Genomic DNA, 15,363 nt, shown 5'->3' with positions numbered 1-15,363 from the left:
TTATTTAGCATTATTATATGAAATCTAGCAAAACTATTACTCACTGTTCAGAGTGATATTAGTCTAGTCTCTTAAGTTCCATTTCAGCATACATAAAGATAAAGACAGCTACTAGAGAATGAGAGAAACTATGGTAGTCATTATTGTCTTCTCCAATGTCAGATCTTGAAGATCTAAAAAGCCTTTATCATCCTGTAATGATTTGATTAGTTCTATAATATGCAATATGTATTTAATGTGTGTGAAGATGGGGACCACTATTTGGAAGAAAACTAGAGACAATAAGATAAACTTTGAAGATCTCCAGTGGACTTGCTTTGAAATCTGTATTTCTTTAAATTGTTTCTTTTTGAACTGTTTTGTTCTGTTTTGATATATTTAATCTTACCCTCTTTAAGATAAAAAACAAGTGTGTAGGACTGATAACCATATTACTAAATTTTTGTTGGATCATTGAATAGAACTGTTTGCAGTCTCACTGTTTGAATGTCCACTTTATATGCTTTAATTTTGTAACCTGAACAACTATTTGTAAGATGACAATATGTAACTTATCAACTGGCAATTTCTGTTTATTTTTCTGTAATTCTGTATTATTTCTACCATTTTTTTCTCCATTTTTTTTTGTTTCTTTCTCTTTAAATAAATTTAAAAAAAAAAGAGAGAAAGAGCCACTCTGAGATTTGGTGTCCAGACACTTGACTATAACAATGTGAGCAAGAAAGGAAGGAGGGAAGTATTTGATGCTGTTGATATTGCTTTAAGTGTCTTCTCATTTTGCATTTTTAGCCAAAGTGATGTAATTGTTTAACCAGTTATTCTTCAAAGCTATACCAAGAGTGAGATTGCCCAAAGTCATAAAAAACCTACAGGCCAGTACCAAAGAACAATGGCCTGGGGCAAATAGGCAGCACTTTCTCACCCTCAGTAAATGGAAGAGGTAGAATCTTACAACAGATTCAAACCCAAAATCCAGCTGCATCTGAAAGACACCTTTGAGAAGTAAGATTTCCTAAAGGTTCTAAACATTGTAGGACTTGAGAGCTGTTAATAATCAAAACTGGTCTTTTACATCTTGTGATCTTCAGAGTAGTTGCCTCTACTTTTAGACTTGATACTATGAAGCATACCAAATTCAAATAAAATCAGCCAAGGCAAAATCACGATCTAACAAATCAGATTCAAATAAGATCAGTCATAATAAGACAATGTAAGTAATAAAGGGTTTCAGTTTAAGTTAATAGGAAATTAAGGATAGTTACCATGGTATAACCTACTATTTTTGGGTCAGATGTCTGTGCCCTCAAATCTGATATGAGTGGACAGACCGGAACAAAATAAATTCAAACTAAACAGAGTGATAAGACTACTGTGACTTTTAAATCCTGATACACTATTAATAATGACCTCTGCCTTTTTTATAGTGTATCAAAGCTATCTATACTAAAGACTATAGCTTACTGTCTCTGCCTCATGTCTGCTACTCCACTTTTCTGCTATAATTTGTCCACCTTATTCCCTCATTCCACTGCCTGCCCCATTCATTGAGGCCTCTCTGTCACTGTTGCTGGCATCCTAGTATCCTTTCCTCTCTCTCTCTAGAATGTCCTTCAGCACTCTCTGTAGGGTTGGGTTGGTGGCCATGAACTCCCACAGTTCCTCCTTGTCTTGGAAACATTTTATATCTCCATTAATTTTGAGAGAGAATTTTGCTCTGTATTATCAGTCTTGGTTGCAAATTATTTTCTTTCAGGGCTTGGACTATTCCCTTCTTGATTTGAGAGTTTGTGTTGATAAGTCTGTCGTTAGTTTGATAATTTTCCCATTGTAGGTAATCTGCTTCTTTTACCTGGCTGCTTTTAGTATTCTGTCCATGTGGTGGATTTCTGGAATCTTGATTATTATATGTCTGGGTTAGATCTGTTTTGGTTGCAGGTGGCTGGAGTTCTGTATGCCTCATTTATCTGGATATCATTTCTTTTCCTTGGGAAGTTTTCCTTTAATATATCTGTGAATATTCTTTGTAGTTCATTTTTGGTTACTCCTGCTTCCTTGCTCACATGCTTTATTCTTAAGTTATGTATCCTTTTGTTGTCTTCTAACCTTTGAATTTTTTCTTTCTGATTCCTCCTTATTTTTAAGAGGTCTTTTCTTTCATGATCATATGTCATAAATCTCTCTTCAAGTTTCAAAAGGCTAACTTTAGTTTCTGTCAAGGCATTTTGCCAGTTTTCCAGGATCTGTTTCATGTATTCTAGGTTATGTTTAACTTCTTCATCAGAGGTTTCTCTTTCTTTTCTGATTTCCTCTGTTCTTTCATCTGTGTTCTCTTGGGAGGGGCTTATCATTTCTTTAATTAATCTCTTTATATCTTGCCTCACTTGGATCAGAAGTACAGTTTTAAATTCATCTATGAGGTCATGAAGGTATTTCTGTATTTTGGCTGATGCTGTGTCTAGTATTGGATGGTTACTGTGCTGGTTCTCTTCTGCATTTACTTCTTGGCTTATTTTCTCATGTTGGACAGCTGGAGATTTTTTTTTTTATTTCTATCTCTTGTCATGTTTCTGGTTTCTTTCAGACTGGTATGTCCTGGGGGTCTCTGGCTCTCTCTGTATTGCTTAGGGTCTTTCAGAAGCATGCTGACTGGAGTTTTTGCTGCCCTCCCCAATTTGCTGTTATTTGAGGTAGACAGGGTTGCACGGATAGTGCAGGCTAACCTCCAGCCTCTGTGCCAGTCAATCCACAAGTTAGGCTGCACCTTGTGGACGTCACAGAGTTGTGACTATTTTGTATCTGCTTATTGGGTCCCAACCAGAGGCGTGGTTCAGCCCCAGCAGACCCCCAGCCAGTTCTCTGTGTGCCAGAAGTGGCTGACTGATGTCACTGCAGCGCAGGGCTCTGCCCAAATCCTAGCTGTCCTCTACCAGACCTCTCTGCATGAGGGGCGACTATCTGATGTCACTGCGGCACTGGGCTCTGCCCAATTACAAGATGTCCTCCAGCCAGCAACATCAGCCATGGCACCCAGTACTGGGGACTCAGTACTGGGGACTCCCCAGTACTCACTGGGACTCAATGCACATCTTCCTCTTGGGTCCACTGCACACTGTGCTGTTTGTCTTCACTTCTTTCCCCCAGCACAGTGCAGATGGGTCAGAAAACTGCACGGTGTCCAGCTTCAAGCTCCAGAGCTTCTTGCAGTCTTCTTCAGGGCAGCCAGGTGGCTTTGGCTGCTTTGTGGGGTCCCAGGTCTCAATTTCCAGCAGTCGCCAAGAGCCATGACCTTATATCCTCTCAGCGTGGCTAGTACAGTGTGGAATGGGGCTCAGTGAGCACACTGGGCTTCAACTCTCCACCTGTGCTTTTCCTCCCTCTTTCTAGTTTTATTTTTCCCTTTGGTTACCACCTTGGTTAATAAGCATCATTATCCATTCATCTGGCCCTCTCCATGTTGTCATATTCTAGCATCTGACCTGATTTCTCCACAGAAATTCTGCACTCAGCCCCCTAGCAAGCCGCCATTTTCCTATTACCAAATGGCTCTTTTTCAGCTGCTTACTGCTGTGCCATCTTCCTGAAAGTCTATTTTAAATATTATCCCAAGTTAATTACTTGTGTCTTCTTGTAAGAAAGCTCCCAACTGAAAAGCCATTAGATAAAGATGTGTTATTTTTTCAGGGAGATTTGCATTTTAAAAATGGATTCATTGAGGTATAATTCATAGATCATATAATCCACTGCTTTAAAGTGCACAATACAATGGTTCTCTGGTGTATTCATGAAATGTAAAACCACCACCACAATCAATTGAAAAACTTTTAAAATGAAATTCAAAACATTTTAGTTCTTATCCTCTGTTCCTTCCCTTGTTTTCTAAGTTTAAGTAATCACATGTCTGTTTTCTGGTTCAACAGAATTATCTGTTCTGGATATGTCATACAAGTAAGATCATATAATATGTGGTCTTGTATAACTGCCTTCTTTCCTTAATATTGTTTTCAAGTTCATTCATGAGGTAGATCTATCATTACTCCTTTTTGTGACCCAGTAATATGTTATGGTATGGATATACTACATTTAGTGTACTCATTCACTAATTAACAGGTACTAGGGTCCTTTTAATTTTAGTGAGGAGCAGAACTTCTGTATCATACTGTAACCATATTTTTCCAAATGAGGAGCTGCAAGCCTGGTTTACAAAGTGCCAGTGCATTTTACATTTCCATCAACAGTGTGTAAATGTTTTGACTACTTTGTATCTTTGCCGGGACTGTAATTTATAAATATTCTTGTGGGTGTAAAGTGGAATGTCATTGTGATTTTGATTTCCATTTCCTTACTGACTAGTAACATTGAACATAATTTCTTATGCTTATTGGTTATTTTTCTATCTTATTTTGAAAAAATGTCGGTTTGGATTTTTTTCCCATTTTAAAATTGGGTTGTCTTTTTTAGTTTTGATTTGCATGAGTTCTTCATACATTTTGGACATACATTTCTTACCAGATAAACGGCTTGAAAGGATCTCCCTGAAACATTTTTTTGTTGGGGGAATAAAGTCTTGCTCTGCAGATCAGGTTAGCTGTGACTGAATAGCCCATGCTGCACTCAAACCTGTTTTGGTCCTTCTGTCTTAGTTTCTTGAGTGCTGGGCTTATAGGCAGGGACCACCATTTATTTTTTGATCTTCCTGTAGATTGAGTTTTCATTTGGGTTTCTTTGTTGTTTATTTGGTGGGGCTGGGAACTGAACTTAGGGCCATGAGCTAGTCAACCACTTTACCATTAGCTGCGGTCCTGGGCTCTGGCTTTTCACTTTCTTTATGATTTTATCATGCAAAACCTTTTTATTTTGATGAAACCCAATTGTATAATTTTTGTATGTGTGTGTTTTTCATTTTTAAAGTGAGAATCCACTGCCAAATTTGAGGTCATAAAGATTTACTCCTGTCTTTTCTTTTAAGGGTTTTATAGTTTTGGCTTATTCATTTAAGTCTTTGATCAATTTTGAGTTAGTTTTTGGTATATGATGTGAAGTAAGGGTCCAGATTTCATGATTTTCATGTGGATATCTAGTAGTCCCAGCACAATGTGTTGAAAAGACTTCTCTTTTTCCACCTAATGGTTTTAGCATCCTTGCTGAAAATCAGTTGACCATAAATGATCTATCTATATACATACATATATATATGATATTTTTTCTTTATATAAATCACAATAGCTAAATTATGTATGTTTTTGAAGAAAGAGTTTAGATTTATTTTCTTTTCTCTTTGGATATGCAATTATTTTATCTAACAATATTTTTGTACTTTTTCTGAATTATTTCATTTCCCTACAGGATAAGCATTCACTTTTTCATCTTGAATTTTTATCTTTTATCTTCATCTTGAATTTTTATCTTTTATCTTTGCATTTTCTTTCACTATTTACTTAACTTTGTGTGGAAATATTAAGAAAAAAGGAAGCACTGTGATCTATAAGTGGGTCAGCTCTGCCTCAGTACCTGCTGATTCTTCTGTATATTGGATTAGTCAAACATTTTAAATAGCAATAATAAGTATAGAAAAAGTATGCCATTAGTGTACTGAAAGGGGAATTAAATATGTAACCAAAAGCTTGAGTTAACCATGAAAAATCAATTGAGAGAAGACAATTTAACATTCATGTATTTCACTCACCTAAAGTTTAAGAATTGTTTTTGATACTATTTTCTTCCATCAATCAACATTAGACAATCAGAATGCAACATGATACAGTTGAGCATCCCTAATCTGAAATCAGAAATGCTTTAAGTTTGAGACATGTTAATCACCAACATTTTGTCACAAGCAGAAAATTCTGTCTCATGTCATATGACCGTTTACTGTCAAAATACAGGCACCATAAGAGTATTACATAAAAGTGCCTTTGGACTATTTGTATAAGGTATAGGGAAAACATAAGTGAATTATTTTGTTTAGACTTTGACCCTATCCTTGATATTTCATTAGATATAGATATAGAAATATCTATATATATTCAAAAACAAAAAATGAGAAATAGAAAATCTTCTGGTCTCAAGCATTTTGTTTTATTATTTTTTGGTACTGAGGATCGAACTCATGACCTTGTGCTCTCCAGACAGGTGCTGTGGTGCTGAGCTATATTCTGGGCTCTTACAAACATTTTAGGTAAAGATGGTCAAATTGTAAAAATATGAATATTTACTGTGCAATTTACAAAATAACATCACTGACAGTAATTATTCATTGCATTAAAAAAGATTAGTGCTTTAAAGCTTTGAATATTTAGGTAAGTCAACATGTTTTTGACAAGTTATTTGACGAGATATTGACAAGTTTTTTAAACTAAAGTTCATAATTTACAATAAGGTTTACTCTTTGTGGTATACATTCAATAACAAATGTATGATGACAATGTATATACCAGTAAAATGTCATTCAGGCTACTTTCATTAACTTGAAAATCCCATGTGCTCTGCCTAGTCATTTTGCCCTCTCCTGATCCCGGGAGAGGCTGATCTTTTTATTGTCTTTGCTTTTTCCAGAATCTCATTGGAATCATACAGTATGTACCCAATTCAGCTCAGCTTCTTTCACTTGATAACATGTATTTAAATTCTCTCCATGTCTTGAAAACTCATTTCTTTGTATCTCTGAATTCTTTTTTTGGTCAGGGGGCCTTACGACCTTGTCTTTAGCAGGCAGGCGCTTATACCACTGAACTATATTCCTGGTCCTTTCTTGTATCTCTGAATAATATTCTATTATATGGCTATTCAGAATTTATTTATCCATTAGCTTATTAAAGTGTATTTTTATCATCTTCAAGTTTTGCTAATTATAGATAAAGCTACTTCAAACATTTGTGTGCAGGTTTTAGTGTGAGCATAAATTTTTAGTTCATTAGGTGAGTATCAAAAAGCACAACTGCTGAATTTCATTTTCTTTTTATGTATAAAAACAACTCACCATCTTCTGTTTTCAGATATGAAATGCAGTAGCTTGAGAGTAATAACTCCAAGTGGACATCCTCTTCTTGATTTTTATAAACCATTTTTAACTTTCCATAAGCTTTAAGGAGTTTCTAGTACCTTTTCTCCAGTTCTTGGAGTTGAATCCACTACCTCACATATAACAGACAAGCACTTTGCCACTGAGCTGCATTCCCAACTCCTATTAACTATTTCTGTTTAAATTAGAGATATGTGACATGTTCTCAAAGGAGTGGAAACAAAGCATTTATGTCTCTGCATTTTTTCCAAATGATTTTAGGCCATTAAAAAATGTCATTATCTCTTTCCCAAGCCATCCTGAGAAACTGGTTTTTGAAGTTGTGACCAGGAGTATCTGTAAACATTAAAGAAACTTAAAATCACAGTGTCCAACACTAATCACAGGGTTGATAAAATACTGCATGTTCATTATCAAGTCCACTTTTATAATACATAAACATGGATTTATAAGAAAGATTGGAAACAAAACTCCAACTTACTAAAAGATGAGTCAATTTCTTTTGTAAAGTAAAAGAGCAGGGGAAAACACATTTTCTTCAGAACTGCAATATTTAAACTGGACAAAGAGAAAAGCTTTTAACAGAAATCTTTTAATTAGACTTGTGTGCCCTTTCAAAAAAGGGCATCAATCTCTAGGAGTATCTTATGGAAATCTGCATGACTCTTTCCATAACTATTGTGTGAATCCTAGAGCATGTCAGCATTTTACAAAAGCATCTTGGTCACTTTTCCAGTGTGCCAGGAAGCTGTCTGGGAAGCCTTCAAGACTTTTTGGGATCGACTACCTGGGAGCAAAGAATATCATTACTGGATGAATTTGTGTGAAGATGGAATCACAAGTATTTTTGAAATGGGCACAAATTTTAGTCAGTCTGTGGAACACAGAAGCTTAATCATGAAGGTAAGTGTCACAAGGAAAGAAAGAATCATTGCATTGTTGAAGGAGCACATATACACAGCTAAATTGAGCTGTGCGAGGGGGTATCTTAGTCTAGTTTTGGCTTTCATATTAGATATTGTTAATCTAGGTAACAGCCTCAGCTTTGTTCATAAATGTAGATATTTGGAAATAGTAGTCAGCAAATGTTTTTAGGCTATAAATATAGATCTATGAGTCAGATATTTTTGGCAAATTAATTTATATATTAATTCAGACTGGGTAGCAATGATTTTAATTAAGATAGAGGATATAGTTCCATTCAATAAATATTTAGTGAAGCATAAATATGGTTGCAATTAATGATTTGATTAATTTTCTTTTCTTTTCTTCTTCTTTTTTTTTTGGTACCGGGCATCAAACTCATGACCTTGCGCTTGCCAGGCAAGTGCTTACACCACTGAGCTAAATCTCCGGCCCAGTTTTCTTGTTTTAGATATTAGTTTATTTTTAGCAAAGGGTAAATAAGCATATAGACAAGTTACCTACTCATTTTATCTTTTTCACATAGCATGCCAGTATTTATAACGTGAAAAGTAAATTGTTCAGACAAACGTGGCAAATTATTTATGCTGTCTGATACGCCATGTATCTCCATCCATTTATTCAAGTCTTATTTGTCTTTAGCTCAGATGTAACATTTCTTGAAAGAACCAGACTTCAGGTTAGCAGATTTAGCTTCAAATTCCTTGAGATTCCACTGTTCTTTCTTTATTATTTAACATTTATTTCTTATATTTTATTACTACCAGTTGTATTCCTCTACTATACTGTGAGGCAAAAGGCAAGGACTGGGGCTGGGGATTTAGCTCAGCGGCATAAGCACCTGCCTTGCAAGCAGGCAGTCGTGAGTTCGATCCCCGGTACTGATAAAAAGGAAAAAGACAAAAAAAAAAAAAAAAAAAAAAAAAGGCAAGGACTGCTCAGCATGGTGGGTCACCCTTATAATCGTAGCATTCAGGAGGATGAGGGAGGAGGATCATGTGAGTTTGAGGCTACCCTGAGCTACATAGTGAGTTCAAGGCCAGACTAAACATAGCGAGACCCTGTCTCAAAAAAAAAAAAGGCAAAGATTGTGTTATTATATGCAATTTTTTCATTCTTATAATACAATAAATGTGCAGTAGTTATTTTGGAAACAAAAATATTTAAGCAATAACCGAAATTGAAGTAAGCTTCAATTTATAAGCTTTATGAATATTATTTCAAATATTGTTGGTAATATATACCTTGCAAAGACCGAACACTGTTTCTGAATAAATAACTTTGAGCTATTTTTATTTGTGTCCAATCAGAGTACATCTTAAATTACACACCTTAAAGATATAACATATTATCAAACTCTTTGTATTTTAAGTTTTTATTTCTAGTGAAGACACTACTATTTTCATTTTGGTTTTACAGAGAGAAGATCTCATTTTATGAAGGCAGGTTATAGACAGAAAATGATGTGATAAAAATGGGTAGACTCAAAGACACATTTTGTGGGGTTATAAACATTTTGAAAGTGTGCAGTTTTTTGTCTGTCTTAAAATGGACATAATTTTTACTCATGATATCTCACATTTCAAGCTCTTTTTTTCTCTGTCACATTTTTAATTGCTTAATGTCTATAATTATGATACTAGCTATCATTTACTCCCTTTATGTATTAGGTTTATGGGGGTATTATATCAAATAAATATCCTTAATAGAGGTAGCATTGTCCCCATTTAGATGAGGACATTAAACGTTAGACATCATTATGGTTTTGCACACCACAGAAAGGTGTACACAAGAAAAGACTGGACAAAGAAACTGGGTGGGGGGATTCTGCCTCAGTACTCCAGGCCTGGGATAATGAGGTTCCTAGCCAGACCATGAGACGGAGAGGAGCAGTGTGAAAGACATAAATAAGAAATAAGATTAGTAGGAACTGTGATAGATTGGATGGGAATAGAATGGCCCAAGAAACCTCCCACTTCCTTTATTTTTTATTTTAAAGAGATTAAGACAAAAAAGGACAAAACAGAGCAGATCAGAACAGAACAATGTAAGCAACACAGTATTTCACCAGAAGACAATCCATAATTAACAGTAAATACCACAATGTCTCTTTCTTTGAAATAGTTGAGTATAACTTCATATACAATAGTATCAAACATAACAAAATAGTATAAAAAATATTCAAGAGAATGAGAGTATTACAGGGCTTTCAGAACCAAATAATAGAAAACCAACCATGGCTACTATATTATCTCATTTTTCATAGGAAATTTGTTTATACTTTCACACATATTATAATCCAGTAAGGTACAACATGATAGAGCCATTGGAAACAGAAGAGCAAGAGCATGGTAGGACTTCAGAGTAACATGATATTATATCAGCACTGGCTATTATAATGACTTGTTTCCCTCAGATTAGCTGTTCATACCATCACAGGTAATAAAATCAAAAAACCAGGACAAACACATTACAACTGCGATCATTATAAGGCTTCAAAGCAATGAAACCTCTCACTTTTTAACTTTGTTTGTTAACAAAGATGAAGAACTAAGACAGAGAAGCAGTTTTGTAGAAGTGATAGGGAAAATAGGTTTACATTTTAGTGGATTCATTTGAACTGTCTGTGAAATTTGAATTGCCTGATATTTAGAAGGAGAATGGTGTGGGTTGTAAATATAGCTACAGGACTCATCCATCCTCTGGTACTAGTTGGAAGCATAAAAATGGCTGAGATTGTGCTGGGAGAGATTGTAGAATAATGCATTAGTGAGCTTCTGCATGACAAAATAATTGGGAAAAATCAACTTAAAGGACTAAAGATTTATCTTGGCTCATGTTTTTAGAGGTTTCAGTCTATGGTAATTGACCTTATGCTTTTAGGTTTGGAGCAAGGCATTGTGGAAGAGAAAAGCTGTTCAGTACAAGATGATCAGTAAGGCAAGAGACAGAGTTTACTTTTATGACAAAACCATTCTCCCAAAATCTACTAAGCTATGAGTCCATAAATGGTTTAGTCCACTGATAGGGTCAGGGCCCTTATGATCTAAACACCTCCCAAAGGCCCCATCTCTGAACAGTGCTGCACTGAGAACCAAGCTTTTTGAGGACATTTAAGATCCAAACCATAACAAGTAAAAAGAACAGTGGAGTTATTTATTTATATCATTTGAGATGTTTAGGGTAATAGTCTCTCAGCTTGATGTATGAATTGATACATGGCACCTGAATGATTCTGGGATTTGATTGCATATCTAGGGAAGGGAAACTAGAATTTAGAACCAGATTTTTAGTTCTAAGTTAATGTTCTTCTCATCAGATTGATCTTAAAATAAAACTACTAATTTAGAGGAAATTTGGGAACATTTAGAGGAAATTCGGAATGTCCTTGAGGAAAATCTAATTGCTGATAATAACTTTTTTGTTTGAATTCTGAAGAAATGGGTTCATCAGTTATATTATCTATATGTTCAGGTAGGTGTAGGACAAAATTACACATTTTTACATCACAAGATTCAAAGTTCATGACAGGTTAACGTAAAACTCTCTTATTTGTAGGCTTCTTTTGAGAATGGTTAATAAGTAAAATCTGTTAATTTCTACCCATTATAAAGAGTATGGGCTTGGGGGTTATGTAAGCACAGATTAAATATTGGGATATTCCTACATCACAAAACAAACAGCAACATCAGTATGTATTTTTATCATTTGCCTAAACATAAACAATATTAACATATATTTTGCCTTGTTAGTGCATTACTGTTCTCTATGAAATAAGTTTTACTGTTCCATGTATGTCCTTGACTGTATTATTGTTGTATCTTTGTTTTCCTTAGAAACTGGTTCACACAAAGGAAATGGTAAGCAGGTGAGTGTCTCTTTTTTCCCTAAATTTATGTTTAGCAAAATAGATATATCACATTTACTCTAAGAATCACCCTCAATTTTTTGTTTGTTATTTTTATTAGTATATGTTGCAGTACATCATGATTATATTCATTGTGAAGAATTGATGCATGTATGTAACACATCTCAATTCGTTTAATCATCCCTAATTTATTGATTCCTATTCTGTTTTCTTGCCAGTTCCTGCCAAGACCAAGCATGTGGGTAAGTCTCTAATTTGTTTTCCTATCTTGAGGCCACCTCTTTTTCTAGAAAACTACCACAGCCACTATGTTTACTTACTACTGTTTAATCTTATCAGGAGGCAGAATTGTTTCTCAGTTAAGAAAACAGATTTATGGCTTGATCTCTGGGATGGTCCACTGTTGTTAAGATTTAAAGGGTAATGTTAAAACTGTTACCTTGGGGCTGGGGATTTAGCTCAGCGACGTAAGTGCCTGCCTTGCAAGCAGGGAGTCGTGAGTTTGCTCCCTGGTACCGAAAAAGACAAAACAAAAAACAAACAAAAAAAAACCTGTTACCTTAGTAGAGGCTAGTTTAATAAATAATGGCTGGTGTGTGGATTACTTTTCTGACTTTATTCTTATGATCTTGAAACATAAAAGTAGCACAACCTTGATGAACCTATTTGTGCTGTGATTCTTGATTATATTGTCCCTTGGGCATAGGACCAAGATAATTTCTACTTCTTAGACAGTAACAGCACAAAGTAGATTGCAGAAGATGAGATATTTAGAGCCAGTAGCAACTGAAACTTTCTGTCCATCCCCAGAATATCTAGATTATGCCAGCATGTAATTACATAGGAAAGCATTACTGAGTGGACTAAGTATTTCAAGTAAACAAGCAGTGTCCAGAGATCCAGCCTGAACAGCAGAGTTGAGACAAAACACAGTGGACTATACATATGAATAGCAGTGGGATATGTATTGGTCAGCTTTCCTGGTGCTGGTGCAAAATACTTAACAGCCACAAATTAGAGAAACAGAAGTTTACTTTGGCTCATGGTTGCAAAGGTCTCAGTTTATGGTCAGCTGGCTACGAAGCAGAAACATCATGGCAGAGGACAGCATGGAAGAAAATTGCTTAACTCATGGCATCCAGGAAATAGAGAACAAAAAAGCCAGATAGGGAAGGAAAACCTGAACATGGTGGTACATGCATATAATCCCAGCCTTCCTAGGAAGTTGAGGCAGGGGAAATGCAAGTTCAAATCCACCCTGGATGACTTAGAAACTATATATAAAAACTAAAAGTAAAAAAGGTTCTGAGGTTGTAGCTAAGTGAAAGCCCTGAGTTCATTCTCCCATAGTGTGCACACCCCCCAAAACAGAAAAGAGCCACAGACCAAATATAGTCTCCATGCTCACACCACCGTTAACCACACAAACACTCTCAGAAGTGTGCTTTAATAATCTCCTAGGCATTTCTAAATCCAATCAAGTTGTTGAGATTAACTGCCATAGGGTGTATCTAGGTTTCAGTTCAATAAGAATGAATAGGTGGAAATGTCACTGTTTTTTTTTTTTTTCATACAGCTGATGATACCACTGGACTGGATTATGCTGGATTTTGGGATTAGACATCCACTTAGATGTGGGGTCATGTGCCTCTTTGGATGTGATCTCTTGGCTACAGGGAAACATAGCTCAAAGGTTCCTTATGATTGTCACTGTGACAAATAATGAATTAAATACTCTTGTGAGTCCTATCAGTCCCAGTGATTTTTTTATGCTAATGTGAACTGTACGGTAAGAGCTCTGTTGGTCAGGAAATAGGGTTCTGAGATTCAAATAGGGACTTGAAATGATAAGGACCTTAAAGGACTTGTACTGTCTTAGAATCCCCATACTAGTTACTTTAGGGTTCTATGAGATTTCCCCTTTTCATGTGATGCTATGAGCATTGCAAGACAGGTGGACAGTGAGGGCAGGAATAGAAGGCTTATCATGCTGAATACAGGCTTATAATGATGGAGTGTTGTGAGCTGTGGTTCTATATCACAGATCTGTGGTAAGCAAGGGAAGCCTTTGGGTGATGTTTATTCATTATCTAAATTTTCTGGACCGATGTTTATTCATTATCTGAATGTTCTGGGCTGGTTGATATTGACTCTCTCTTAGTCTAATTTTTTTTATAAACATAAGGCTTTACTCATTTAGGACGTTTTAGGGTAGTGATTTCAGTATTGACTGAACTGTGTCCCACCTCACAGATTGACTTAATAGGTTGCAATATGGCTTGAGATTTTTAAAGAGATCTCAAGGTGATGCTAATGTGCAGCAGGTGCTGAGAATCACTGTTTTAAACTATTAGAGATTTAATGATGAACTAATAGCTTTACCAGAAAAAGATAAATACAACCACAGAGCATGTGGTTCATCTGCTAGAAGAGTTTTTCTGAATGTGTTTAAAAATGCTACCAAAAGGACTGTCATAGATCAACATGTTTATTTTAAATGAAAAATCATCAGTATATACATATTAAAATGGAATGTTATTAACTGTCTAATATTCTTATGGAGAGTGAAAGTGTTTATCCTATTTTCATATTTTCTATATACATGCAAAATATTGTTTTTAGGAAACTTTTCTAATATTCTTGTAGGAAATGCATTGCTTAGAAAGCATATCTTTTTAATAAACCTTATATAATAAAATATATTTTTGCTTTTTTTCCCCTGAAGGTAATCACTCCTAAACAATATTTTCTAGCCATCTGTAAATCTGTTATTCTAATGTGTTGTAGTCAGGGTTTACAAGGGAAAAGATTTAATATCAGACACATAATTTATAGGATTATTTTGTAATATTCATCCAAAGAGTCAAATGCACATGAGTGTGAGAGATCTGTTCATACACTAGAGACCCAAGAATACAGCTGAGGGTTTGGATGCCACAGCAATGTCCTGCAAGAGTTCAGTTGAAGATCTAGAGCCTATGGCAGTGTCCTCCATGAGTTCAGTGGAGGCCTGGAGCCCACAACAATCTTTCATGCAAGTCTGTATCAAAGATCTGCACTGGGAAGGCCCAAAGGTCAATGGTGTAAGCTAGAAAGTTTATACTAGCAGGATGAAGGATCTCTACCAGCAGGCTGAGGGATCTGCACTGGAGCCAGGAAGTGATACTCAGAGTAAGTGCTAGAGTTCCCCTAAAGAGAACCACAAACATCCTCAGCAACAGTGAGGTTCCAAGCTCCTCTGATGATGAGAACAGCCAAGTTTGTATCAGAAAAACTGCGTGACATGCTTCTCCAGGAGAATCAACTGCACACTACCTTCCCCTTCAATTTTCTTGTATATGCTGTTGGAAACAATCCTCAGGTGGGCCATCCACACCCAGCACCATGATAATTCAGTTCATCTGAGTGCTACAAGTTGAGTACCACCTGTCAATCCACCTAATAGAATTGTAGAAGTTATCTCATCCAACTTTAATCTGCTGGGTCCTGGGTGTTTTGTACAAGTCCTCCATAAATTTAGTGTGCCCAAAGCTAAGTTAATCTTTTTTTCAAA

The 15,363-nt window shown here is 35.7% G+C and overlaps 1 protein-coding gene across 4 annotated transcripts in view; it reads left to right on the top strand.

Annotated features, from left to right (window-relative positions):
• Impg2 (interphotoreceptor matrix proteoglycan 2) overlaps positions 1-15,363 on the top strand; it is a 92,011-nt gene that overhangs the window by 26,630 nt on the left and 50,018 nt on the right. For all 4 annotated transcript variants that reach the window (XM_063224869.1, XM_063224868.1, XM_063224870.1 and 1 more), the window contains exons 3-5: positions 7,755-7,921; positions 11,779-11,810; positions 12,029-12,052. In XM_063224869.1, the coding sequence (XP_063080939.1) occupies positions 7,755-7,921; positions 11,779-11,810; positions 12,029-12,052 (223 nt within the window). The remainder of the gene's footprint in view (positions 1-7,754; positions 7,922-11,778; positions 11,811-12,028; positions 12,053-15,363) is intronic.

The sequence above is a fragment of the Cavia porcellus genome, unplaced genomic scaffold (assembly GCF_034190915.1).
Source record: "Cavia porcellus strain 051 isolate PalLab524CR breed Dunkin Hartley unplaced genomic scaffold, mCavPor4.1 scaffold_15, whole genome shotgun sequence".
NCBI lineage: Eukaryota > Metazoa > Chordata > Mammalia > Rodentia > Caviidae > Cavia > Cavia porcellus.
This window is presented reverse-complemented; position numbering and strand designations above follow the sequence as displayed.